Genomic DNA, 27,472 nt, shown 5'->3' with positions numbered 1-27,472 from the left:
CATCTCTCAGGACCGAATCTCATATGGACAAATTTAAGACATTTAATGGACAGATCAGTTTTTTCTGGTTGTCTGGATACATTTTGATTAACATAATGAAAACAGCTGAGGGGGGCGGAGGGGTCTTCATCCACGATGTGTTGGTGAGGCAGCAAGGTACACGGCTGTAACACGAACACCAAGCCCCCACCTGCTTCGTGACTGCCAGTCCTTTGCTCGCGTCTCCTTGTAAATTATCTTTATTAACTGCCCACCTCATCATGTATCATCCTTTCCTTGCTTGTCTGGCACAACATTGCATCTACCATCTACCATCTGGCCATTCACCAGATGTCAGTCCAGCAACCAGTGAGATACATGTAGGCCAAGTCAGATGAAATATGATGAAGTGACTTGTATGTCTGTTGAGCATTTCATTTCCTGCCACTGATAGTTTAGCAGAGCAGAGGAGATGTGTGTAATGAGTGGAAAAGGCCAAATACTCAAAAGCTGTAAGCAGGAGTCCTGAGACTGGCTTTATATTAAGCATTCACACCTGAGAGTGGTGTCAATCTTCTCACCTAACTTTGAGGCAAGAAAGCACATAAAAGTATTTCCCAACTATTCTTTGAAAGACATATTTCTATAATTTATACATTTCACTCTGTAAGTAGACTGGACAAAACACTGCTCAGCGATGCGGTCTCTCCACTGCTGCAAATCATTACAAATCCAGCAACATAGAAGTCACTGACTCTCTTCCAACAGCCACGTCAACTGGAAGTTCTGGCTGTTTGTCTGTAACTCAGTGCAAGGTCACATGAGTCGGTGTTTATCTGCACTCCCACAGCTCCCAACATAAGAGCACCTTGGATGTTCGTCTGGCCTGAAATGAATGACGATTAGTACATTTATACCATCAGAGTGTCAAGGAAATGTCACGTTACGATGGTTCAGCAGGATCCACTGCCTAAAAAAATACAACTAAAAACCCACTTATACCCGTTAAAATGACACTTGTTGAATTTGAGCACTTTTCTAAAGATTTTTTGTCTACTTGGTTTTTTTTTGGAAGGAGAAGCACAGTAACAAAAGCTGTATGCCGGTTCCATACTAGTTACTACAGTATAGTGTCATTTGCTAAACCAATTGCCGCAGCAGCGGTTAGTTAACCTGCATGAAGTTAATGTTCTTTAACATTTTGCAACAACAGGAAACAATACAGTAAGTGCACCATTGGACATAAATCAAACTGTAATTTTGGGCAAATGATTAAACATCTCCAAAGATCTATTACTTGTTATTTTGCTGTTGCCTTCTCTCTACCACCAGTAATTAGCTTCATACTGTAGCTGTTAGTAGCTTCCACATGTCCTTTATGCTTTGCATCGAGAGCACTCTGAAAACTAAAGCCGCTCTCCTTTCCAATGTGACCACACGTCAATCGGGTTCATAGTTCATGCTTGAACGACAGACTCCACTAAAGGTTCACTTCCTGACTTTTGACCCTGACAGCAAGGTGGAGCTTCATCGTTATAATGTTGGATATAATCGAACAAATCGTTATTTCAAGCACCTCTTCAGCTCGTCTAAATTTGAGTGCACTATATGGCGATATTCACACACTTAGTGGCGAATTAGAAGATGGTTTACGCAGCTTTTGCACCTGGAAATGGTGAAATGCCCCCATAACTGTGCTACCAGGCAAATAGTATTCCTGTGCTGCCCCTGTGCTATTTGCAATATCAATATTATGCATGAATTTGGTTCAAAATTGCCACCCTTTCTATTGTGTTAGTGAAATCTGACGTGCAAAGAATTGATTACGGTGCAAATTCTTCCCATAAAGTTTTGCAGCTGAGATCGTTTTTTGCGTCTGATCATAATTATTCATGTGGCAAAATATAAATGTTGTCTTTGTTCGAACTACACAGAAGGCAGAACGATGTCAGGTAGAAAATAATAAAATAAAATGTTCAGACCATGAGGTGCAGAGGAGATCCTCAAAACGTCAGGAATTTAATCATTTCAGAAAGAAACCGTAAATGGGATTCCAAACCCTACTCTGCCAGTGCTGATGGTGTTTTGAAACGCATACTTTAGGAATGAAGAAGCAGATGCCATGAAGATGTCAAAAGAAATATTATTCATTGCTTTCATTATCACTGCAAAGTCTAGGCGTGAAGCCCTTTATACATGTGATTCAGTTACCTTCAACTTCCTGAAGATGATTTTGTGAATTGGACTGTTGTCGAGGCTCATTTTTCACAGAATGGGGACAATATCGGACCAAATGTATGCATATTATGTAATTTAGCATACATGCAAATAGCACAGGAGAGCCAAGATGCTATTTGTTTGGCAGCTTAGTTATGGGTGCATTTCATTGCTATGATAATTACTTTCTTTTAGCCTTGTTTGTGCAGGTTTAGTGGGCGCAAGAGCCAGGTAATCCCTCTGTGAATTCAATACCGAGTGTGTAGAAATCACTACATTGTGCACAAACAATTATGTAGTGTGTTAAAAGCATGTAGCCCCCTTGATAATAATATCCCACAATAATTATCCATATTTGTACCGACCAAATAATCAGGGAATGAATGAATGAATGTATGTGTTTATTATATAGGGAGAAGTGAATGAAAAAATGTCAGATGCATATTTGGTGATGGTGGCTCGTATAGTGCTGTAAATAGATCATCTCTTTGGTGGTCAGAGGTGACGTTTGACCAGCATTCCTGTGAGAGCTCAGACATCAAACCATGTAGTGGATCAGAGGGCTTTTCTCAGATTAGATTTTCTCATTTTAATTTAACTGTATTAATCTGTTCGCTGGAATCTAGAAGAGCTTTAATCTCTGCGTGGTCTGTCGGGCTGCTGCGTTTATTCTGTGTGTGGAGGGGGAAATAAAACGTCTGTTCCTCAACGTTGGCTATGGAGGTTATTTTTAGATCTGAACAGTGCTCATGTATCTTTGCCATATTGTATGATGCATTTAGCTCGGGAAAATACATTTGAACATGTTGACCTCCAGCCACGAGGAAGTAATTGATGCTAAACGATGCTGGCACTCTCTGGCACTCTCTGGCATCAGGTGCAATCAAGACGCATTCAGTTATATTAAGGTACAATTGGATAAACAAATAAATCATATTGTGGAATTCTCCAATGTGTTGTCATAGTTTTCCATTCACCTTCTTTATGACTAAATCAGCTACTCATTATTTATTTTGAAGGGGTTTTAACTAACCTAAAGCATTGATGAATCTGTGAAGTCTTCTCCTCCTTCATGCTCCTGCTGGAAAAGCTCATTATAATTACAGCTATAAACTTTGTTGCTTTATAATTTGTAACTGAAATGTCCTGTGACAATTTACTCACTCAGAGAACTGCTGACATTTAAAATCAACATTTATTTGTGTTGTTAAAAAATCCAATGAATCACCTGCCCCTATGGTTCTTGTCTTGTTTATTGCTCTTTTAATATTTACACGTAAATATGAATCCTGTTGCTTCCGCTGTTTTCCAGGAGACAACAATAACCGAGATAAAGCAGAAGATCATGAAGATCCCAGATGCCAACGGCATCGTCATCGACGGGTTCCCTCGAGACGTGGGACAGGCCTTGTCCTTTGAAGACCAGGTGAGTTCAGCTTCATTCAAATGCGAAGGATTACGTCTTAAGGCCTTTTCATACTTCACTCGGGTATGTTTTTACAAATAAAACATCTTGGTGAGCTGTGAATCAATGGAGTAAGTCACACTGGTGAGTTCTGCAGTCTTTCAGAGGCTTGCTGACTTACGTAAATATTTAGATTTAATCATTTTGTATATTTAAATATTTTGTCTTGGCCAAGTATATTTAATATCTTCTTCAGTCTTAGACTCTTGATCTCATTTGCAGACCTCTCTTCATTTCTATCGAACATGAAAGCAGCCACCATTAATTTGTCATTTAGAAACATTGTTCAGCAGCATATGGACCAGCTGGCTTTCACTTTTATTGCAGACTATGTGGAGCAACTGCAGGTTGCCGAGTTTGAGACTGGTTTTCAAGACTTCCTCCGAGTTAGACAACACGGTTCACTCTCAAAAGAAACGGCCTCAATTACAGAAAACCTCTCCAATTCACCCAAGACTGAAAATAAGAAGCTCAGAAATCTCAAGGTTCCTTTCCTAACTCACACATATAAGAAATGTAACTACTATTTACCTCCCGTCACTACGGATGTCTTTCTACTGGCATCCAGAGAAGTTTCAGAGTCCAGCACACGCAATGAGCTATACAGGAGGCCTCTACTACGAACCAAATGTGTAGATCAGTTGGTCCACACCACAAAACGGTGCTGCTCTCCAATAGCATGGGATCCAAGGATGGCGGTGGTGGGTCACATTGCCAGAGTTTGGTGTATTTGATATCTGATGTTGCACAGCGCCTCAAGTTCACTTTCAGAGAATTTAGACTCTTTATTGTAAATATTGAATTAGTTGTATATTTTTATCCCAAAAATTGTACGATAAATTGTGTTTGTATGGAGCAATGCGCTGTTATTGTTTTATTCTCTTATAAATATATAGACTCTATAGTGTAAGAAGCTGGATAATATTTTGCATCTGAAATATGAGCTAATCTACAACTTCAGGTGGACGATTTGATTGTATCTTCAGTGTAATGTCCCTGCTAGCGTTGACTTAAATCTCTCGGTGTTCATTCTCACTGGGCCTCAAGCCAACGTGTTTCAGCTGCTGCTGCTGCTCACTTATTCAACAGTGAAACATCAGTTTCCTGCTCAGTGGTCGTGAAATGAACAGGGAGCGGCACGCTGTCCTTTGAGTGGCAGGCTGGTTCACAGTTTGTGTTGTCGAGACTCTACTGATGTGTCCTTGAGCAAGCCTTCAAATACCTGGCAGCTGTCGGTCACAGTTCGGTATCTCCTCCCAATCACCAAAGGATGAGCATTCACAAAGGATATATTCGGTAATACGCTTTATTTCAGCAGACTGTGCCTCTGCGCCCCACTCTCTCGCTCCTCAGTCCCTACTGCTCCTTTATGGGGACAGATACACACACAGATTGGATTCAGCTGGTGGCTGATTGCCAATCAGCCAACAGCTGAGGCCAATTAGACAACCACAGCCCGGCGCCACCCACTCTGCAGCCGAACCTAAACACACCCCGCTGCCACAACATGTTAAACAGTGTTTTTGTCTAAGCTGGAGCCCCTAATGGAAATGTACGTATCCTTTAAAGTTAAATAGTCAATTATGTGACTCAACGGTTGTTTGCTTTTGCAAAGATTAGTTATTTTTAGCATTTTTAAACTCACGTAACATTTATCAACTTTGAAATGAGCACTAAATGACTGAGTGACCACTGAGTGGTTGGGAATGGTTTGGGGTCTCTCAGGTCAGCTCAAGGAGGGATCTTTTAAGAAAGAATTGATATGTTGATATGATAGAAATTCATGAATCACTTGTTACGGTGCAGTTCTGTCTGCTAACATGTGCAGTTAACTAGCAAGAATGTTGAACTTATATCTGAGTTTTTCCCCCCATTAAAGTCATCTGTAAGGTAACCGTAGTGCTTGCTACATCTCCGTGTAGCGAACCCAAAAGCCCCATGAATCAAATGCTTGGTTAAAAGAAGATTTTTTACGCACTCTTCAGATAAGGTTTTAATGATCAGGATTTGTTTATTTGAATTTGAGTTGTAGTTTATTATGTCAGATTCATCCAATTTAGGCATGTAACACTTTTTAAATCCTGCAATTAAATGCAATTTGTGCATATTTATTTACTTTTGCAGCAGGGTTTGCGTAAATTTAGGTTTCCTTAAATCGAATAGGTGTGGTGGTTCTATCTTTCTTAATGAACAAACTGCAAAAAATGCATTAGTGTAGGTCAGAAATAAGAGCTTCAGTGTCTCATGATTACCAGAAAGCTGTTAAAGGATTTTGTTCTACTTAGATTGAAGGAAACTTAAGAGGGGTTTAAAACTGTCACCATAAAATGTTACCCATTTATTATTGAAAAACATGTACAAGACATGTACCTCCTGTAATCTTTCATTTCTTTGCTTTAATTTCCTTTAGATAACAATTTAGCATCAATCTCCTACACAGGTGTGTATGCTTGTATTATTAATAGCCTTCTACTCTGAATCCTGCTGGCATATCTGATCTATTGCACAGCAAACTGATACAGGCATTGTGTCCGGCACCTTTGGCTCATGACACTAATCACTGTGGACGGCTAACCCTCTCTCGGGTCTTCGTTCTAGTCTCTCGGCTCTCCATTAATTGTAATATTCTCTCCCTCTTTTTGTAAAGAGGCCGAGACTCGGCGTAATGAGATTTTGTAATGTGGTTTCTAACGTGTCAAAGTCCGACAGCCGATTACACTTAGTGCATGTTCTGTGTGAAAGCTGCACGAGAAACACAGGCAAGGAAACACAATGATGTGTGTGGTGGCTCATGTACAGAGCGAGGGTTTTCTAAACAGACAATACCCACACAATCACACACTCGACTTCTCATTGAGAGAGCTCACAGTTGAGCCAGGACTTTGGTCATTACCAGAGACTGCAGCAGATCAGATGTGATTCCCTTCGGCGTCTCCGCATTAGCTGAAGCTGGGAATAGAAAATAAACAGGCAGTTAGTGACTAACTGACTAACAGGCATTTCCACATTCAAGGAGCCTTGAAGGTGCATTATTAAAATGCTGCTTGATCTCTCATCTTATAATTGAAATTAATTACATTTTGTAATAGATAACAGAAATCCAGATTTTCAGCAGATTTAATTTAATTGTCACAACCTTCTTTTAATTGTTTCGTAAAAGGATTGCTAAATAGGTGGATTACAGTTTGTAAATGTGTCCCGGGGGTTAGATACGTACGAGAGGATGCTCACTGGGGATGAAACCACGTATGTATACAGTTGTGTTTATAACCGTGTCCTGGCAACCACTTAAAAAAAGGCTCATACTGCTGTCAGTGATTGGATGGGAGAGACCGCTCAACATCACATGTCTACAGAAGCCCTGGTATTTACAACATAATTTGGTGACAACTGGTTATTAAAGGAGCTTTTGTGCAGCTCAGGAGCAAAGAGAGAAAATATCAGTCGTGGCCTTTGAAGAATTAGACGCTGAGAACTTGTGTTGAGTTTAATGTGAGACCACAGTGAGTGAAAGCCTGTTTCTGTAACTCTTACTTTAATTGTTTCAGGTTGATTGTGGAGGCTTCACAGTAAGACACCATTGTTCTCTTACTACCCAGCCTCAGTCCAGATGATGTGAGTTGATAAAGATGTTAATTAATTCTTTTTTTCTTCCCTTTTTACCATCGGCTCGTAAGTTTTACAAGCAGCAGAAAGGGTGTGCCCCAAGTGGATACCCCTGGATTCACTTTTGTATATCAGGAATAAAAAATGTGAAAGATGTAAAGTAGAGCGAGTGCATTAGGGCAAAGGTTTACGTGACATTTAGAATGTTTATCATGGAAAGAACAACAACCAATTTTATTATGGTTCATTTAAAAAAAAGGTTTCTCGTGTCCCCCTCCTATTCTAAAACCAACCTACGTACTTGTTTGCATTAAATAAAGCTCGAGCCAGGATGCAAAGATCTTATCTTGGCATGAAGACTGAAGTCGGGGAAACAGTTCGCCCGGCTCTGTCTAAAGTTTGCTAAGTAACTTGCGGACGGAAGTGAACACATAACAGTTTTTTAAATTTTATTAGGTGTTTTGTAATGGACTATTACCCCTGCGCCAGTGACAGATGAGCTCAAAGTAAGCTCAAAGCTATTCTGGTTCTCTCCAAATGTTCAAAGATATGCCAACCTGCAATATTAAATGTAAAAACGTGCTGGAGCTATTTACGTCATTGCCGCTGGGTGCAGAGAGAATTTAGTTAGTTTTAGCAACAGCAAGTGATTTCCCTTTCCATTTTTTTACAATAACTTTGCTGTAACTATTGTTTAAAGTATCTCATCTTAACAATTTCTTCAGGTAGACGTCATGGGCCCAATGCTGTCTTCCACCTTTACTGGAGGTGTGTTTGGCTCGCCGTATGCAGTAGATCCCATAATGAAGGCAGAACAAAGATATTTGTGATGTGTCAATCTGCACTTTTTGGTTGCTTTGTTTTTGATTGCATTACAATGTTAACAAAAGTCACAGCAACACCTTCAATTTAATGGAATTCATGCAGTATCTATACGCCATACTTTATAGTCGTTATAATACCATAAAGTTGAATAAATATCTGTTGACCGCTAAACTCATTGTAGTTGGCATTATACTGTAGGGACATTGCATTGGATTACTTTATTCTACACACTGTGTTTGCTTCTACATTGTGTTTTGTGGACTTTAAACTGACTGATGCACATCAAGTTTATTAATTACAAAAAAAACATCCTTTTATACAGCTAACTTGCTGCTACTTGAAGCGTCATGTTTTCCTATTCTAGAAGGTTCAGCGGCTTTCTTTTGCATCCTATATTTCCGAGCACTGTGGGAGCTCTGAGTGATCCTCTGGGGACTTGCAGCATCCATTTTCTCCCTCTCACCCCATGCTGGTACTTTGCCCTTTACGACATCACAACAACCATTTATGAGGCGCTCCTGTGGGACGCCACATCCGTCCTACTCCTCTTTATAGTGGCCCAGTGAGACCGCTTAACCCTCCATTCTTCCCTTCAGTCTTTTAAAATCAACTTCTGTCGACTACAAAGGCATCAGTCCGTTTATTCATCCCTGTCAATGTACCTGTGTGTGTGTCTAAATCCACAAGACACACACACACACACATCCGTCAATTTTGGCAATAAATCATACTCTTTGTGGCTTATCACAGAAAATTGCCAAACATGCTTTGATTGCTGCCACTCTAATATACAGATGTGTTCTATATCATTGTAATTTAAATATATTTGGGGTTTTAACGAAACAAGCCATTTTCTTTATTCAGTGACGTTGAAAAAAAAATGCAGACAGTCATTGATAATGAAAATAGTCACACAATGCCTATGTTTGTGACTGATGAATCAGTTTGCAGCTTGTAGCTGTCAATTTGTCTTTTACTTCCTCATCCATCATGAAGGCTTCAACAAAGAGGACAAAACAGAGCAGCAGCTTCAGGGAGGACGCCACACATTCCTCAGAGAGCAGTGAACATTTTGCTCTTAGAAGAATTACTTTCTGCAATTTGCAAATGCATTTAATCTACCCCCTCGTGAGATACGGATGTTTCTGGAGGCTTACAAAGGGAAGACAGTAATGTTTCATCATTCACATTGTAGCAAGCTTACAAAGCTCTCATGCTTTGTAAGGAAGCAAAAAAGAAGTTGTCACTCCTTTAATCTTCAGGAAAGTTGCACCGAGGTACAAATCCACTAAGAATAAATGTGAAAAGTGTGAAAACTGACATTTACAGTAATCTATGCAGATTACAGCTCCATCCTTTGTTAACATCACAGACGTCAGCCTTGTTGGTCACTTTGGGACTAAAGTCACTAAAATAGAAGTGTGGGTTACACAAATAATCTTTTAATATGAATGTCACTGTTACTGTCCCAGTGCCAGTCTAGAAAGTTATACAGATGTTCTTGTGAAGATTGTGAAGTGGGGCTGAAATAATCAGGTGATTATCCAATTAGTTGATTGACAGGAAAGAAACCAGGACTATTTTAATGATCAATTAATCGCTTGGGTCCCTTTTGAAGAAAAAAATGCCAAACATTACCTAGTTTCTGCTTTTGTCCTTAACAACTTTGGGGTTTTTGTTCTTGTGTGTTGGTTGGATGATTGAAGCGATTTGAAGATGTGTGATTGACAGCTTTCCCAAAGTCAAACAATTAATATGGAAAACAATCTCTTGATTAATTAATAAGGATAAAGACTGTTCACTGGAACAGCATGTCCATAATGCCTGAAAAATAATGTGTTTATGTACTTTGATGCTGTTCGTTTGGACAATCAAACTGATACAAAAGGAACATCTGTTGGGGTTTTTCCTTATCTGAATCTAGGGTCTTTGGATAAATGGTGTCTAATATTCAAGACAAATTGCAAAGCCCCTAAAATGTATTTGACTTGTTGAACTGCTGGATGGCGGAGGGAGAGGAAACAACCCCAGAACGCTCCGGTTTATGGAGACAGATGGAGACAATTGATATTCAGCTTCTTCACATGCTTAGAAATGAAGAGCAGAACAAAAAGGCAAACAGCTGTCTGAACTGAGGAATCAGCTGTTTCTTTGTCAAGAGCAGATGTAACTCGGTCCATTTCAGGAAAGTTCATCATAATTAACTAAAGCTGGAACAGCTGGAACAAGATTGTTTGTTCTCTTATTTTATACAGGCCTTGTTCGCCAAAGTGTGTGTGTGCGCGTGCGTGTGCTATTACCACATGCTTCCTGGCTTTTAAACAAGAGAGATAGCGTCACTGACAGAACTGCCGGCATTAAAACCGTTTCTCAAAATAGATAATTCTACATTTCAGGAGACATTTTAATAATGATAAATCTATCAATTTTACCATGTTACAAAACAGCAGCCGGCATCTGATGGCTGCACCACATTAACTGGAGAAAAATGGAGATGGGTACGAGTCAAGTCCTGTTGCCGAGTGGTGTGTGTCTCTGTAAACAACCCCATATGTGCAGATCAAATGCAGACTTTGAAATGTTCATTGTGAGCATTTCATCTAAAAAAGCAGGAAAACAAACAACAGAGAATGAATCATGTTAAACTAGTCTTGGTATGTTTTACGGAGAAGTTCCCAGAGGTGGTGAGATGGATGACTAGTTGTCAGTTTCAAGATGAGGAGAGCATTTAACTCTCGTTCCTCTTTATCAAGCAACTGGTCTCGACTTAAGAGGTCAGAGCCAGAGAAACAGAGTTATTTCCCTTTGATGCTGCTTTGCATTTGATAGATATCATCATTCACTGATCTTTAAATAGCTAACACACACCTCCGCCTGTTTACTCCAAGTACTCGTTGGTTACTAAGGAATGCTTTTGTGATTTGGACTTTGTAAAAGCAGAAAAGGCCAAGCGCTATAAAAAATACTGAATATAAAAATACTGAATATTTGTGTCACAAACTACATCTCTATTTCTCAGTCAGTGCTGCTGTTGTTGCCCGACCTTTTCCTTTAATTTAGAAGTTAGCTGGTATTTTGTTGACATATCTTGGCAACAAACCTGCTATTACAGAATATTCTGATTAACATAATTTAAGCTGAACGGGATAACTTTGCTCAGAGCTCGTCGGTTACTTTTGGTTTATACTCCCGAGGTTACAAATGCATGCAGTCCCGAAATAAACTTTTCTTTAGAGGTTTTAGAGCCTCGTCATGTAAAAAGCTTTCTTATGTCAGATTTGGTTCCTGTGTAATCGAGGTTCATCTGATCAGGTGTCAGAGGCTCAAAGGTAGAGCCTCAGATTATATATAATCAGATATCAACAGTGGATCAAATAACTATGGGCTCTGTGTTATATGAGGAGAAAGCTCGTAGTGACGAACCCACAGATGTTATAAGGGAAGTCAGATATTACAAACCTCCGCTAAGGACAAATGCCATTGCCAAGTTTAACGAGTGAAAAATAATTTGTGCATCCACCCCGTGATTTGGATCGGCTTCAAAATATGTTCTTCCTCGGGCCCCTACAACCCGGTCTCACTCCCAACTCGTCGATTATACCGACTGTAAGAGCTAAATATGGTAAAAAGATGTCACTCTATATGAACACCGACGCACCGGGCTTTCAGCTAACTCTAATTTAAACCCACCCCGCATCATTATCAAAAGTTCAGAGTAACTGCGTAGTTTAAAGAGCGAGATAGTCCACACAGGAAACGCTGGAGGGGAGGTGAGTAGGTCCATTAACACAGGACTGTGATCCATGAGACTGCTGTTCCTAACTACGTAACGTTTAGTCATGTCGGTCGTCACCGGAGTCTTCAGTGTCCTTAGTCACGTGACTTATGTGTAACTAACTAGTCACATAAGTCGTCAGTCAGTCAAGTTAATCTCGACCACAAAGAAAGACTCAAGTTGTATACTTAGAACGTCAGTTTAAAGCTTCGGGCCACGGACCGAGTGTCCGTATTTGGGGAGTTTGGAGTGAGAAGGTGTGGCCCCTCCACCCCCACAACGAGTTTCCTTCATTTCAGTATTTTCTGCAATCCTGCTGACACACATGCAAATAAACAAAGTCAGAACTAATTGTCACCTAATTCTGCAGTTCCCCTGAGCTCTCTGAGGACTTTCAGCATCTTTCAAGTTATAATTTGTGATTTATGGTCCACAATCACAGTTTCATTGCAACAGCAATGTATCCACCAGAAAAAACTATTGAAGCCCAAAGAGTGGGCCATTTAGCAGCTAAAGAGAAGGATATTTCCCTCAGGATTAGGTAGAGATCATAAACTGATGCAGTGAAAACACAACAATAATGTCAGGGGTAGCGAGGGGCAAGAGCTCATGCGCAGAGGAACAGGACAGGACTCAATGTGAATAACAAAAACCCTCTTTACTGAGGCAAAAGGTTCCAAACAAAAACTCAGGTCAGCAATAGTCACAAAGACAGGCAGGTACAGCGACAAGGCACAAGGAGAACAAGGAAGACAGAACTAAAGACAACAACCCAGCCGGAGACAAGGGAAAGACTGGCACAATATATAGGGGGGGGGGAACAGGTGTACGGCATGAGACACTAACGAGATGAGATTGGCTGAGGGCAGGTGAAGGGAATGAAACAATCAAGGAGACAGAGGAGACACGGAACAGGGCGTTACACAGGTGGTGTTAAAACATTGCTCTCTATCTGCTCCATGTATAAATCAGCAAATATGTCTTTAGTTGACGAGTCCATGTTGTGTTTATCTGCCTCCAAGTGGTTGTAGATAAATAAAATGATGCAGCTCAAACATCGGTAAATAATAAACATCATAGTTTTTTAAGAACAAGCTTTTTTAATTAAAATGTGTGCACTAGAGCAAGAAGTAAAACCCAACAAACAAAAAAACAACTTAAGAATAATTCATATGACGGCAGCAGCAAGCATTAAGCGTAATAGCCATAGCAACAGGGAATGCCTATTGATTACCCACAGCTTGATGTAGGTAATCATATATGTGGTGAAATCAGAGACTATTGCGTCTTGAGCAGTCAAATTATAATTCATAATGGGCTCGTGTTCAATTGGAGTAGAAACAGACTGTTTTCAAGGCTACATTATTTATTCTTTCAATCCAGTGACATTCAGATGGTGGACTCACTTCAAAAATAAAAATAAATTGACTGAGAATTAAGATGTTGTTTTTTTCTGGTGCGTATGCATTTTTGACATTTTGACCCGAGCGCATTGAATTTAAAAATGAGATAGACCTTGAGCTCAATTTTCAGTTTCCCAGTTTGTAGCTCGGAAAGGGTCAGATCATGAACGTCACTATATGAATGAAGGTTCGTATGAGCGGTCAAGGTTTGGCTGTAATGTTTCACAAGTCTTTCTCTCGCTCGGTAGATCTGCACTCCTGACCTGGTGGTGTTTCTGGCCTGCACCAACCACCGTTTGAAGGAGAGGCTGCAGAAACGAGCTGAGCAGCAGGGACGGCCGGACGACAACCCCAAAGCCATCGATCGCCGCCTGACCAACTTCAAACAAAACACCATTCCTCTGGTCAAGTACTTCCAGGAGAGGGGCCTTATCGTCACAGTAAGTGTTGTGGGATAGTATTCATGTCTGTGTCTGAATGGAGAGATGGGATGATATACCATATACATTTTATTTATATAGCTTTAAATCATAACAGAAGGTATCTCATCACACTTTTCATATATACCTTTACTTACTTAATCTATTACTTACCTAGATGCTCAGTATGGCATGAAGCAAAAAATGATCCTCCTACTATAGTTACCAGGATCTTCCCTCCCTTGATGATGTAAAAGTGAAAATTAACTTAATAACTTTGTAACTCTGCATTGACACAAATGTAATCGTTGTAATCATTTGATGCAGAAATGCAATTTACTTTTAAATATTTGTTCTTCTCTACTTATTACGTCCTGGTCCGACTCGGACTTTCCCTTTGCTCGGTTTCATCATATTTCATGGGTCATGAATCTCTGTTCTTTTTTGACAACATAATTGATGCAGTTTTGTTGCATAATGTCATTTGGTGTAAATGCTTCATTACGGGTTTCATTCACAGAGTAACACTTGTTGATTTAGAAGATACACATTTTTGTAGTTTTACTTGTAGTTTATGGTCAACTGACACATTCAGATAGAGTTATAAACAAGAGAAATGACATTTACAGCTCTGAAAACAAACCGAGATCTTTTCTAATGTCCCTGTGAGATTTAGCGTGTTGTTTTCGTGGAAACACCTCCGGCTTTTCCCATCCTGTTAGCGGTGAATGAAAGAAGTCTGCAGTATTCTTGAGGGATATTCACGTTTAGAGAACTTAGCGATGGCTTGCCCCTCTTGTAAATAGTTGTTGCTACTCTCTCTGAGGTGCTGCAGCATAAATACAAACATGCAGCATCACTGCCCTCCGACTACAATCGGAATTGCAATCACGCAGGCATCAGGAAACCAATGTGAACTCAATCTATGAGTAAGTGCTTTTACGAAAACATGTCCATGACAAATTATGTGTGCACTGAACACATGGGAAGTTCTTAAGATAAATCACAAGAGCTCTGCAGGAAAAGTGTCTTTAATTTGTTTGTGTATCTGCAGCAGATGTGTGGATGATGGTACGAGGAGAGTTGGCTTTGTTGCACCATGTTTGTAGAAGAAGGTTTTTTTGTCCTTGAGCTCTTATGAACAACAAGACATTGTTTTATGGCACATGTAAAAACTTTAGATTATGAGTGCATTGTGTTTGTGTGTTAATGAATGTGAAATAATCATTTCAATTTTGTTATATTCCTTGTATACAAGTATCATAGTTTACTCTTTCTGACAAAAGTTAAAACTAAAGAAACGGGCAGAAGAGACCGATCAGACTATTCACAGAAACACAGTAGTCAGATTTATTCTCTTATATTCTGTCTGTTTACCACCAGCACACATTCCTCCTTGTGATTCATAAAGGCTACAAGAGTGCCGTAGAGTAATTGAGTTGCAGATGGTAAATAGTGAAATGGACTGTACTTGTGTAGCACTTTTCTCAAAGCGTTTCAAGACCACTTATAACATTGAATCTGTTTTCAGAATCAGAACCTTTTATTGTATGTTTTCACAAAGAAGGTATTTGCCATGTGCGTAGTGCAACGTTGGACAGTAACATTAAACAATCAAACGATCAACAATTAACGCAGTGCAAGAAGAAACAGGTGACAGTACTTTAAATAGGGTAATGTAATTGTAAGTGACAAGTGTATTTAAAGAGAAGAATTAAGTGATGTGCAGGGGAGTGACCGGGTGATGGAAATTGTCCTGGGATGACCGAGTCAGTCAGTGGGGAACCTGTGCTCTGGTCATGAGCCCGACTGCCGACGTGAAGAAGCTGTTAGCTGTTATAGGTCTCGGTCCTGATGGACCGCATCCTCCTCCAGACGGAAAGGAAATAGTTTATTCCCGGGGGCGAGCGGTCGGCCACAATCTTTCGTGCTCGTTTCAGGGACTTTGAAGCGAACAAGTCCTAAAGCCGATCACCCTCTCAGCAGAGCGGATGATGCGCTGCAGCCTGTCCGTGTCCTTGTTAGTGGCTGCAGCAAACCAGACGGGGCTGGAGGAGCAGAGGATGCACTCAATGATGGCAGTGGAGAAGTGCACCATCATTGTCTTTGGCCTCAGAAAGAACATCCTCTGCGACACCTTCTTAGCGATGGAGCTGATGTTCAGCTCCCACTTGAGGTCCCGGGTGATGATGGAGCCCAGGAAGTGGAAAGACACCACAGCGGGGGGGTCGCAGAGGGTGATGGGGGCAGGTGGGGCTGCGTTCTGCGTTCTTCCTGAAGTCTACAACCATCTCCACTGTCTTCAGTGTTGAGCTCTAAGTTGTTTTGACTGCACCAGCCCACCAGATGGTCCGTCTCCCACCTGCTGATGGACTGGGAGCCTGAGACATGTTTTCCCAGCTGCACATGCTGCTTCCTGTCAGGCAGGAAGTCTGTGATCCACTTGCAGGTGGAGTCGGCACTAGCAGCTGAGAGAGCTTGTCGTGCAGCAGTAGATGATGGTGTTGAAAGCAGAGCTGAAGTCCACAAACAGGATCCTGGCCTTCCTGGGGAGTCCAGATGCTGGAGGATGAAGTGAAGGGCCATGTTGATGGTGTTGTCTACAGACCTGTTGGTTCTTCAGGCAAACTGCAGGGGGTCCAGGAGTGGGTCGGTGAGGGTTTTGAGGTGGGACAGGACTTCATGACCACAGAGGTCAGGGCGACCGACTTGTCGTCATCAAGTCCCGTGATCTTAGGTGTTTTGTTGTTAAGAGTAAGTAAAAAGAATGAGATACCATTTGTTTAATTTATTTAACATAAAGGTTTGTGATGTATCAAACGTATATTTCTTCAAAATGACTGGTTAACCTATTAAAGATCATATTAGGTGATAATTGGAAATGTCCGTCAGGAACATTCATTTCTGCATAAATTCGCTCTTCTTACGATATATAAATACAGTCTATTGTGAATGGTTAGCATTCTGGGTCCCCAGAAAAAAAAGTTTGTGAAACAATGATCTCAACAGACGGTCTCCTAACGAACTAAAACTAAGCATGCATGTCGTAAACGGTACCTCGTCTGTCTGAGCAAAACACCTTTTTTAAAGATAACATGAACGATTAGATGAGTTTCTCCTGCTCTTCGGGTTTTTACGGCTCAGCCCTTCTTTGAGGCTCGATGGCTTTCACTCCGCTAAAGACTTTTGTGTAAAAATAACAAATGTCATTTTAAATGTCCTGTCCAATAAAGGAAGGCATACGTTTATAAAAGAACAGTCGCTGTGACTCAATTCTCAGCATCGTCAACGCTGATTTGGAAAGACTGAATTGTTGATACACACATCTACGAGTCTAATAATTCTCAACATTTCACTGAATTAATTTGTCCCATTTCTGTTATTGTGAGAAAGTGTTGGCAATTGCTGTGATTTTATTTTTAAGTCCTATACAAATTTGGGATTTTGTGATATTCAGATTGTTGTGTAAAAAGGGCTGATGATATGCAAATAAAGGTCTGTTTTTGTCATGTAGGATGACTCGACTTCACACACACACACACACACACACACACACACACCTATACAATGGAGTCTCACGGGAAATTGCAGGAGAGATAATAGTTTGTAGAATTGAAGCCATCCTTGAAGCCATTCAAGGAAGAAGGACTGAACTAATGAAGTATTCTCCGAATGTGTTCAGCTCCATCTTCCTTCTCGCATGCTGCTCGATATCACGCTGATACAAACAAACAAAAGAACCCTCGCCTCATTCTACACAAAGCCGTATCTCTCTGAGGATGGTGACAAGGTTGATCATTATTCCTGAAATATAAATAAGATACTAGCATTGTGGCTAATCAGTATCTCATTTTAAAAAGAGGAAGATATCTTCTGCTTAGAAAATAAAACAGAATAACCTGAAATTAATTTATTTTGGGCCTTTTATATCTTTTATATTTATCTAATTTTAACATTCTGTCTGTCCTCTTCAGAAACTGTCAACTTTGAGCTTTACGTTAATTCAACATTACATGTATTATTGTAACGTACATTGTTGTAATCTTTTTCGAATAATTTTTTCTTTTTCTCAAACTCTTGAACATTGCATGAATTAATTTGAACACCGAACGCACCAAAACATCTTCCTGAAAAGAGGAACACACTTTAAAAAGAGCTTCATCTGCCTTCATCTATTTCTGCTTCTTTGAGATACAGTATTTGAGATGGTGGTTGAGGCTGTTCATTAAAAATATTTTTAGACTTTATATAAGATAAATTATGTGACAAAATCATATTACTGTCAAGAAGACTGTTTAAGATGCCCGTTTTTCTTGAAAACACTTGCATGATATTGAAACATTTGAATAATGACTTCTCTGCTAAATCCTCCAGTGGGTCTGATAGTAGCTCGTTTAGCACAGTGCTGTCACTAAATAACCAGTCTTTTGTTTCTTTAAATGTTTGACGACCAAAACAGGACGGAAAAAGAAAAAAAAAGTTCTCAAGTGGACTCAGTATTAGCTTAGATTATTAGCCTAATAAATGAAGCCGGGTGCACTTTATATATCATATAAACACTCTGTTCCTCATCATCTGCCTGAACAGCCACTGTAATGACGTTGACTCATTCAGCTTTACTCCAAAAGGTTAAAGCTCCTTATCTGTCCTTAAGTGTCTCTGAAGAGCCTCTGTGTGGGTATACTCTCTCTCTCTGTGGGAAGACATTAATAATTCAAACTTATATAGCGCTTTTTTAAATACACAAAGATGCTTAACATTGTGGTTAAAACACTTTTCTCTGCTCATCCTGCCAGACAGGAAGAGATGTCCCATGTGATTTAGGGGGAATCCTCTGTCTGCTTTTCTACAGGTTGGAGTTGCAGGGTGCAACAGTGTCTCTTCTTTTAGGTCGTTACCATGGAAACCCCAGGAGGAAGCTGATTGTCGGTTGTGGGCAATCCTTATTTACCATTTTGCCTTTCGACCTCCACTCCCACGGCGGACATTCTTTCATTTCTCTGTGTAGTTTGCAGTAACCCTGCTGAGCATCACACACCTGGAGAACAATTCTTCCCAGTCTGCATGTTTAGTTTTTGTTGTGTGCACAAGGTCACATTGTCATCGTCCATGATGGAAGCAGAGGAACGGCAAAAAGAGCAGATTAGGGAGGAGGAGTTGTCTGCTTCAATCAGCTTCCAGCTCACAAGCCACATTCTTCACGGTAAATCATCGAGTACCGTTGGTGCAAAGGAAGACAGCAGACCTGAATCTGAAAGGGTCTGATTGACACAGAAGGGAGGCTCATCAATCAAGTGTCATTAAAGCTTCCGCTGGGGGTTGAATAAAAAAGGACCCCGAGTGTGTCATCCCTGCTCGTTCCTTATGTTTGACCTGATGATAAATCTCATTCCACGGCGAGCATGTCTGTTTGTGATGTAGGTTTCAGGTCATGACGTCTGCCTCTGTCTTGAGTCCGTCGATTCTGTCAAGCAGAAAGAATTAAAGGTCGAAGAGCTCAGAAATAATTTGTGAATGAAAAAAACAGAGTATCAAATATGATTTTCTTTTTTTCTCCCTTTAGTTGGATGCTGACCGAGACGAGGAGGAGGTCTTTTGTGACATCAGCATGACTTTGGACAACAAGCTGTTTCCCTCCAAAGAGCCGGCAGCAGGTGAGATGAACAGAATATATATGAAGTAGCCCTAACTTTACTTTACTAGCTGCAACATTCAAGCAAAGGCATCACAATTATAGTCATAATTTTTATATAAAATGGGCCATTCTGCATAATGAGTACTTTTACTATTTGGAATATTTTATTTTGATGCCAATACTTTTGCACTTTTGACTTTTTTCACAATCAAGTAAAAGTGTGTGTGTGTGTGTGTGTGATAGCTTTTTTTAAGATACATGTGTTCAGTGTACAAATGTTTCTCCAAAATTATCCACATACACAACAAGCATCACCCACCAGATCCCTGTTTACCATAAGAGTCGGCATAGCAACCAGTGAAGCAGGGTTAGCCACGCTCTGTGAGAAATACAGAATCCACAGAGTCAGTATTTCATCTGTCACATGGAGACTATAGATCAATTAGAATAGACAGATAAAGTTCTTTATTTTCTGTAAAAAAAAAATAAACATATTCTGACTACATCACAATCTCAATATAAATAAGCCTTTATTCATTTATTTGATATATTGCACAGCTTAAGAAATCTTAAAGAAAATCTCTAAATCCTAAAAAATAAAATATATTTATTTCCTAAAAAAAAAAGATTTATAACAAACAAAAAAAAAAAAAATTTGAACAAATGTTGTGTTTTTAACATTAGTTTGAGTTTTATCTAATTTGATTTGTTTTTTACCCTACTTACTAGTTTGTTTTCCATTATAATATATATAGATAGGATATTTGAGTTTTCAAGCAAGCTGTAATAATAAATATAAAATTAAAAAGAAAAAAAAAAAGCAATATTTGATTTTGATTGATTAACGAAGAAAATGCATGATTTTTTTTTTTTTTATGATTAATTAGAAAATAAAGAACTTTATCACAATATTCTAATTTTCTGAGACAGTCCTGTATATGTGTTGTGTAAAACATGATAAGAGTTTTTTTAAAATGCCAAAAGGAATCATATCCACGTTGGCACAGAACTCAGTTGGCAGAATCTGCCCGCTAAGAGTTGCAACGCTTTCATTATACGTCAGTACGTAAGGTCCGAACAAACATGTTTGAAGAATACATTTTGGGAAATCATCTCAATCACCTTGTGGTGAAGATTTACTGGAGATCAGAGGATCGATTGCATTTTCATATCCGTGTGTTAAATAAAAGGCTTTGCATCGGGGGTGGCAAAGTCAGCCTGGACCATGAAGTTCCTTAATTCACACAAAACTAAAATACGCTGTTTCACAGGAGCTTATATTTGTTGGTTGGGATCATCATCCTAATCCAGACACATGAAGCCAAAACAGGATCTTATCCTCAACAACCTAGAAGATTTCTGTCAGAAGCTCTGAGAGCAACTTTGTCCAATGTGCTTCTGCAACATAACCCAGAAGTTTGGTTTAATTTTGGCACTTTATCGCATGTCTGTTGTGTTTAAACTTCTTACTTTGAGAGAGTAAATCTATGAAGGGTCACTGCTTTGTTGCCTTTTCTAAGTTTCTTCTTCTGTTTTTGCCTGCCTTTCTTTCTTTATCCTTCCGGTCTGCGTTGAGGCTCTAATGAGAGAGGTTGTTGCAAACTCTGCGAATTATAAAGCCCTCTAAGTACAACTTGTGCTTTTGCGCTTTATAAATAAACTTGACTTGGCTTGTTTTTGTGCTTCTGTTGTGCCACACAGCTTGAGCACACTTGCAGCACAGCAGGATGCTGCGTAGGAACAGGAGGAATACATTATGAACTGCTTATTAGGTGCCAATTAACCACCTTTTTCTTATTCTAAAATGCTCCCTACACCAAAATAGTAACTTTGTGATGAAGGGAACTGATGTGAGCCACGACAGATTCTCTCAGGAGGAAACAGAGGTTTGTGCGTGAGCAGCAGAAAACATGAGACGATGCTCATCAGAATAGTTCAGAAGGAGGAAGTTTGTTTGATTCAGTGTTTGTCTGATCAGAGGAGAGCAGCGAGCAGCCGAAGAGAGCTGTTAGCAGACAGGTTGTACAGTGTGTATGTGGCATCATTACTACACAGCTGTACTGTAGAATTTATACATTCAGGGACAAAGGCCAGACACATAATGGGACAGAGGCATTTACACATTTACAGCAATCTCTGACATCATAATTGCCACATCCTACTTGACAGCTACGTAACATACTTGACAGCAGTGACCGCTTCATGGCAGGACATTGAATTACAGATGAGGTCTGTGGAAAAACGGGATACTTACATCCCTGATACCACTTGAGTTGCAAAAAGCCGTCAAAATCTGCAAAATTGATCCTGAGGAAAACGAGAAACAAAAGAGTTCAAGCTCTGATTAAGAAAAATTAATGATCTCCCAACGCCAGTGAAAAGCCGGTGATTTTTTTTATGTGCAATGATTTGTACTAAACGATCATGAAGGAAACTCTGATTATATTGTTCTCAAGGTAATACAATAATAATAGAAAAATTGATCTTTTCCTAATTGGAGCATGATTCTCTTGTTCATTTCGGGCATGCTGGACAAACGATCGAGAGAGCTCCCCGACATGTAGCTGCACTATGAGATGCATTTAACTTACATAGTGGGAAATCTGTATATTTGTCGAGATGTTCTCCTGCATATGTTTCCTGTAATGGAGCCTCACAAAATCAGTTCCATCCAGGTGTAACAAGAGCAAATTTAAAGGTCTACCTTTGCACCATGAAACGTGCAAAATCCACATAATGAAATGTGGGTCACATCGACCGTCTTCCTCTCAGAGATCAGGTTGAAATAGCTTCAATCGTCCGATATTGAAAAGTATGAGGAACAGGAAACAAAAAGTGAAATTTAAAGATAGATTAGCAGTATTTGAGGGAAACTCTTAACCCTCCTGTTACCTTAGGGTCAATTTGACCCCATTCAATGTTAAAGAGATATTGCCTCCCAGTGGATCTGCGGCTTCTCGCGCCTCATTGTTCCCCAGCAGAGAGGACACGGCTGCCACTCTTCTGCTCAGTCTGTAATTCCGTGGACCAGACTGAAGTGTTGCTGACTGCAGCCTCATGACATAACGAGCCTCAACAGCAAATATCTACACCCCCCCCCCAGCCCATCTGCACTCTGACATGCTGCTGCTGACTTTTAAATTGTGAACTCCAGAGAGGATGTTTTTATTTCTCCTGTAAAGGAGGTTCATCCAGAAGGTTTTTAACATAATAAATGTAAGAAATGCACAGCTGCTGTCTCTCACGGATCTTCCTGAACGTTTGAAGCTGCATCCTTGCAGACTCTAACCCAGTTCTCTGTGCAGAAGGAGCTCTGCTCTGTGTGCAGGGAAAACTAATCTGCCGAAGGGAAGTGTTATCAACGACCCAGTTCCACCGAGGAAGAGGATGAAAATGATGCATGTTAAGAGTTTATCACAGCATCACCCTCGACTGCTCTCTGACAACTTGAAGTTTAGGTCCAGTTTAGGTCCAGGTGCTAATTGGGCCAACACTTGCTTCAATTTGCAGATTTTTTTTCTCAAAAATGCAGATGTGGGCTGGCCGCGTGTGCCTTTAGTGCATGTGAGTGTTTCCCACTGGCTAGATTATGGCCGACGCTCTGTTATCTACAGAAACACGAGAACTGTTGAGAGCCCAGCCCAGAGTCTTTTCCAATGTAAGTGGCAAGCAGCACTCTGAAAGTTGTTGAGTCTAGCAAGAAAGTTGCCAAGTCGGCAATACTGAGCCCGACTCTTCATGGCTCCCTCCAAAGCCACTGCTCCAAAAATATCATTATGAATGTAAACAACGAACATGGATGTTGGTATCACTCACAACTGTCACGCTAGTAGCTTGTGGGAGAGATGCACACAGGCATGTCATCCTTCCAATCACCTCATTTGTTCATCAGAGCAGTAGATTTATTCATTGCTGTCTGGATTTTAGGAGAATTACAACAAACACATATTTTTTAATACAATTCTTTAAGAAGATTACCAAGAATGATGTAATAAGAAACAAGTCATTTGGAGTAAACTCACAGTGTAATGATGGTTCTGTTTGATCTCTCTTCAGGACCCAGTGAGCTGGATCTCGGTCTACTGGGGGAAACCAGCAGCCAGGCAGATGTTGCTTGCAAGTACGATGAGGTAAGATCTCATTCTAATTCTTGAATATGGAAGGTGATTTTCAATTTTCAATACCTTTTGTCAATTTAACAAAAACGTCAGTTTGGGGAGGAATACCATACTTTTATAAAGATAAACTCTTTTTTTTGTTTGTTTGTTTACAACATGAATAACGTTTTTTAATGTTGTCTTGAGATAGAGAAAGCAGCAATAACACAAGAACTTCTCTCAAATAAAACCAATTTAAAGAACCCATCTGATCAAATGATTACGCACACAAGACCCAGTAAAGCATAAAATTAAAAGGTTCCTGTAATTGCCGCAATTTAAAAATGTTAAAATGAGATCGTTCAGAGTACTCTAACTTTGTGTTTTCACAAGCATGCAGCCACAAAAAAACCTTATTTTTCCCTGTTTCCATATGATCTGCTTTCCCTCTCTCTGTTTCATATTTGCAAAACCATAAAATGGTCAACCTTTTTTATTTAAATGGCAAGCGGTGAAACAGTGAAGGCCGGTGATTCAGTGACGTCCAGAGATGGAGGATGTTGTTGTTGTTGTGTAATGCTTGGCGATCGTTCCTCCACACTGCAGTGATGCGTAGCCCTGACCTCTGTCTCATTTCCCTTTCTCCGAGCGTCTGGAATCAAAGTGCTCAGCTCTCTCTTCCTCTCGATCTTCAACAGCTCTCCGTTTCTCTTCTACTCAATTTTCTCCAAAATTCCCAGGGCAGTGTTGCTGCCTGAGGTGCTTTATTGTATCTCAGCCTTCTAACCTTGCATCGTTTTCCTGGAGCATCTTCTCTCTTGCGGCAGCACACCTCTTCACATTCACAGAATGCATCGAATTCACACTTGGAAGCTGCTCGTGATAACCGTTTACTCAGAGTAGTGTTTTGCTGGCAGTAATTCAAGGATGGTTGAGTAAAACACCTCCCCTTGCAATATTTGTTATAATTTTCTTTATCACCCTCTCTCACTACTTAATATTTTATACTTCTTTTTCTTGCACATTTTTTTATCCGGAGTTTGTTTTAAAAGGGCCAGTGTGTAGCATTTCAGGGGATCTATTATAGAGTATATTATACATAACAATGTTGTTATTAGTGCATAATCACCTGAAAATAGGAATAATGTGTTATTACCTTGGAATGAGGCCTTTATACCTGCATGCAGAGCAGGTCCTCTTCACAACGTCTGCCGTGTTGCTATGTTTCTACGGCAGCCCGGAAAGAACAAACCGAACACTGGCCCTAAACAGAGCCTCTCTCGTTTTACGTGGCCTGAAGGACCCCACAGTTCCCTGAAATGCCTGAGAAACTGCAGTAAAGAAAGCTGTAAATACAAAAGTGTGGTTACTTCAGCCGCCATCTGATCTAAGCGAGGCAAACGGCGTTCTGGTTTTGATGGCTGGACTCCATTTAGCTGCTCCGGGGTGCGAGGTCAGCCACACCAACGTCTCTGAGAGACCCGGATAGCCAGTTTCAACTTCCAGAAACATTCAATATGGAGCTTTCACATCAGGACAATACTCCAGGACACCAAATGTGATGAGATGAGATGAGATGCGTTATAAGTGTATTTATCCCAAGGAAAATGTGTTGTATTGCTAATGCAGTACAAAATAAGAGAGTGCAAATATGAAATAGCCTCTCAGCCATCATGAGATGTGCTATCACATGATAGATCATGTGTGTGTAACCCTGGGGGTACGTGAGGGCACTCTAGGACTCTAGGGGGTAAGTGAGATTTTAACAAATATATATTTAAAATTAACCTCCATTAATAAATCCTTTAAAAATAGTTATTTTCGAAATATTTAATAATATATAAGTGTACGTTCATAAACTGTTGTTAACTGTTGAATGTTTGCACTTTATTACCTTATCACTTTATTACTGTTATAAACTTTATGTTGGACAAAAGATATATATATGTATATATATACAATCAGACACTGATGGCACAGCGCTGTGTTTTAGATTCTTTTTTCAACACAAAATACTTTGAGCTGGTTAGGGGGTACATCCCTGAAAAAAGGTTGAGAACCACTGAGAGAGTAATAACAAAAAACCGGTCGTCCCTGTGCAGCACTTCCTGTGGCCAAGCTCTTTTCTGTGAAGTGGAACCAAGGCGCCATGCAGCCTTGTCATCTCATATATGTCACCTCGGATGTGAGACGGAGAGGAATTTGCTACCGTGGCGATGCACAGAAAGGCAGAGCGGCTATTTTGGGTCTCTGGAGTAGAAGCTCATGAACATTTTCCTCCAATTATTTATGGTTTTTTTCCACCTACAATTCCTGAGAACATCTACTGTGGATGTGTCTCATATTTCTGAGTCCATTTGAAAGTGCAAATCATTGGTGGAAGGTAACGAAGTACATTCACAAATATTGTAAGTAACCATTTTTAGGTGCTTCACTTGAACATACAAAATAGGTCATTTCACGTTGTTATATTATTGTACATATTGTAACATATATATTTATCAAATATTTATACATCAAATATATATGTATGTGTGTATATATATATATATATATACTAAGAAGTACACTATTTTTCGCGTGGAAAATGGAAATACTCAAGTAAAGTACAAGTATGTCAAAATTCCCATCCCACCAGTGAAACACGATTTAAGTCCCCAAAGACGATCAATCCAAACATGCAGCTGATGATTAAGATCGTGATGATGATGATGATGACGAGCACTCTTCGGCCCACCACAGCATCACCAGACTCGTTTTGACGGACGTGACAGTTTGATGTTGTGGTCCTGAGGTTTGAATGTAATGGGCTGAGGCTTTCAGAAAGGTGACTCACCAGGAGGAATTATTTGCAGAAATAAAGATCGAGATACAACTTGTGTCGTTACGAACAACATCGTGATCATTAGATGTCAGCCGGCTTTTTAGCTCCTGTCCGACATGTCTCAACAACATGTCAGACGGGTTTCTATGTATTTTACAGACATTCATAGTCGTCAGAAGTACAAATTTGAGGTTCTTGTACATCACGTGAGCTTTTTCATTTCTTGGTACGTTATATCTTAATCCCACTAAATTTAAAAGGGAATTATTGTACTTTCTACTTCACAATTATTCAACATCTTTAGTTACTTAAAACAATTGTGATTTTTGGATACAAAACATATAATAATATATATACTCAGCTTATTAAATATGTTTTGTTAATAGACATTGGATATGGAAGTAAAATTTAAACTGCAAAATGAAGTCATGACATTTGCTGAGAAAGTGCATGCTCCCCTGTGGAGGAACCATTTAACCCCTGACCGTCCCACGAGGTCGAGATTACCACCACTTCCAAATTTAAAAATCTGTGACAATACTGGGGATTTGCCAGCTGTTTAAATATCCTGTTTCTACCAAGGAGGTTCAGCAGCCATCTCGTTGATATATATATCTGGTAGTAATGCTTTGTGGATTACAAGTGGATGAGAAGTTGTGGATTGTTGCGTCAATGTCATCAAGTACATTTATTTTGTACAGGTATTTTAGTTCTCTGGTTTAGACAAAAACTTCTGTAAATTTAATCTTCAGTTCATCACTTCCTTTAAGGATGGAAACGTTGATCCATCCACCACTTGGGTCCAGGCTGAAATATCTCAACGAAAAACACAACGTCTTGCCAGCAACTGTTCAAGAGGGCTTTTTGGTGGTTTGTTAGGAGCACTACAGCGTCACAGAACTGCTATACGGACTTTACGTGTATGGATGTTGGTAAAGGAGCTTGTGTTTATGACCACGTGTCCATCAGTCGTCATCAACATACAGCGTCAGTTTCCCTGTGTGTGTGTGTGTGTGTATACATATTTTATCTATATTTCGTGTTTGCAAGGCGTGCTGTGCTGTGCATGTGTTTCTCTCTCTCTCTCTTCCTCTCTCTGAGTCATCAGACCAGTTGGTGTACCCACATGCCAAGCTGGCTCGTCGTTGGCGCCCAGCACTCCTACACACTGACGGCATTTATTTAACACTCGCAGAGCTCTGCTTCTCTTCATTCTGTGTCTCTGCT

General features: G+C 40.0%; 1 protein-coding gene across 1 annotated transcript in view; it reads left to right on the top strand.

The window, feature by feature from the left end:
- ak5 (adenylate kinase 5) overlaps nt 1–27,472 on the top strand; it is a 55,610-nt gene that overhangs the window by 8,193 nt on the left and 19,945 nt on the right. Inside the window, exons 5-8 of the mRNA XM_056421093.1 lie at nt 3,509–3,622; nt 13,519–13,710; nt 19,253–19,343; nt 23,381–23,454. Coding sequence (XP_056277068.1) covers nt 3,509–3,622; nt 13,519–13,710; nt 19,253–19,343; nt 23,381–23,454 — 471 coding nt within the window. The remainder of the gene's footprint in view (nt 1–3,508; nt 3,623–13,518; nt 13,711–19,252; nt 19,344–23,380; nt 23,455–27,472) is intronic.

Source organism: Pseudoliparis swirei, chromosome 8, assembly GCF_029220125.1.
Source record: "Pseudoliparis swirei isolate HS2019 ecotype Mariana Trench chromosome 8, NWPU_hadal_v1, whole genome shotgun sequence".
Taxonomy (NCBI): domain Eukaryota; kingdom Metazoa; phylum Chordata; class Actinopteri; order Perciformes; family Liparidae; genus Pseudoliparis; species Pseudoliparis swirei.
Note: the sequence above shows the minus strand (reverse complement) of the source record. Positions and strands in the feature narration are given on the sequence as shown.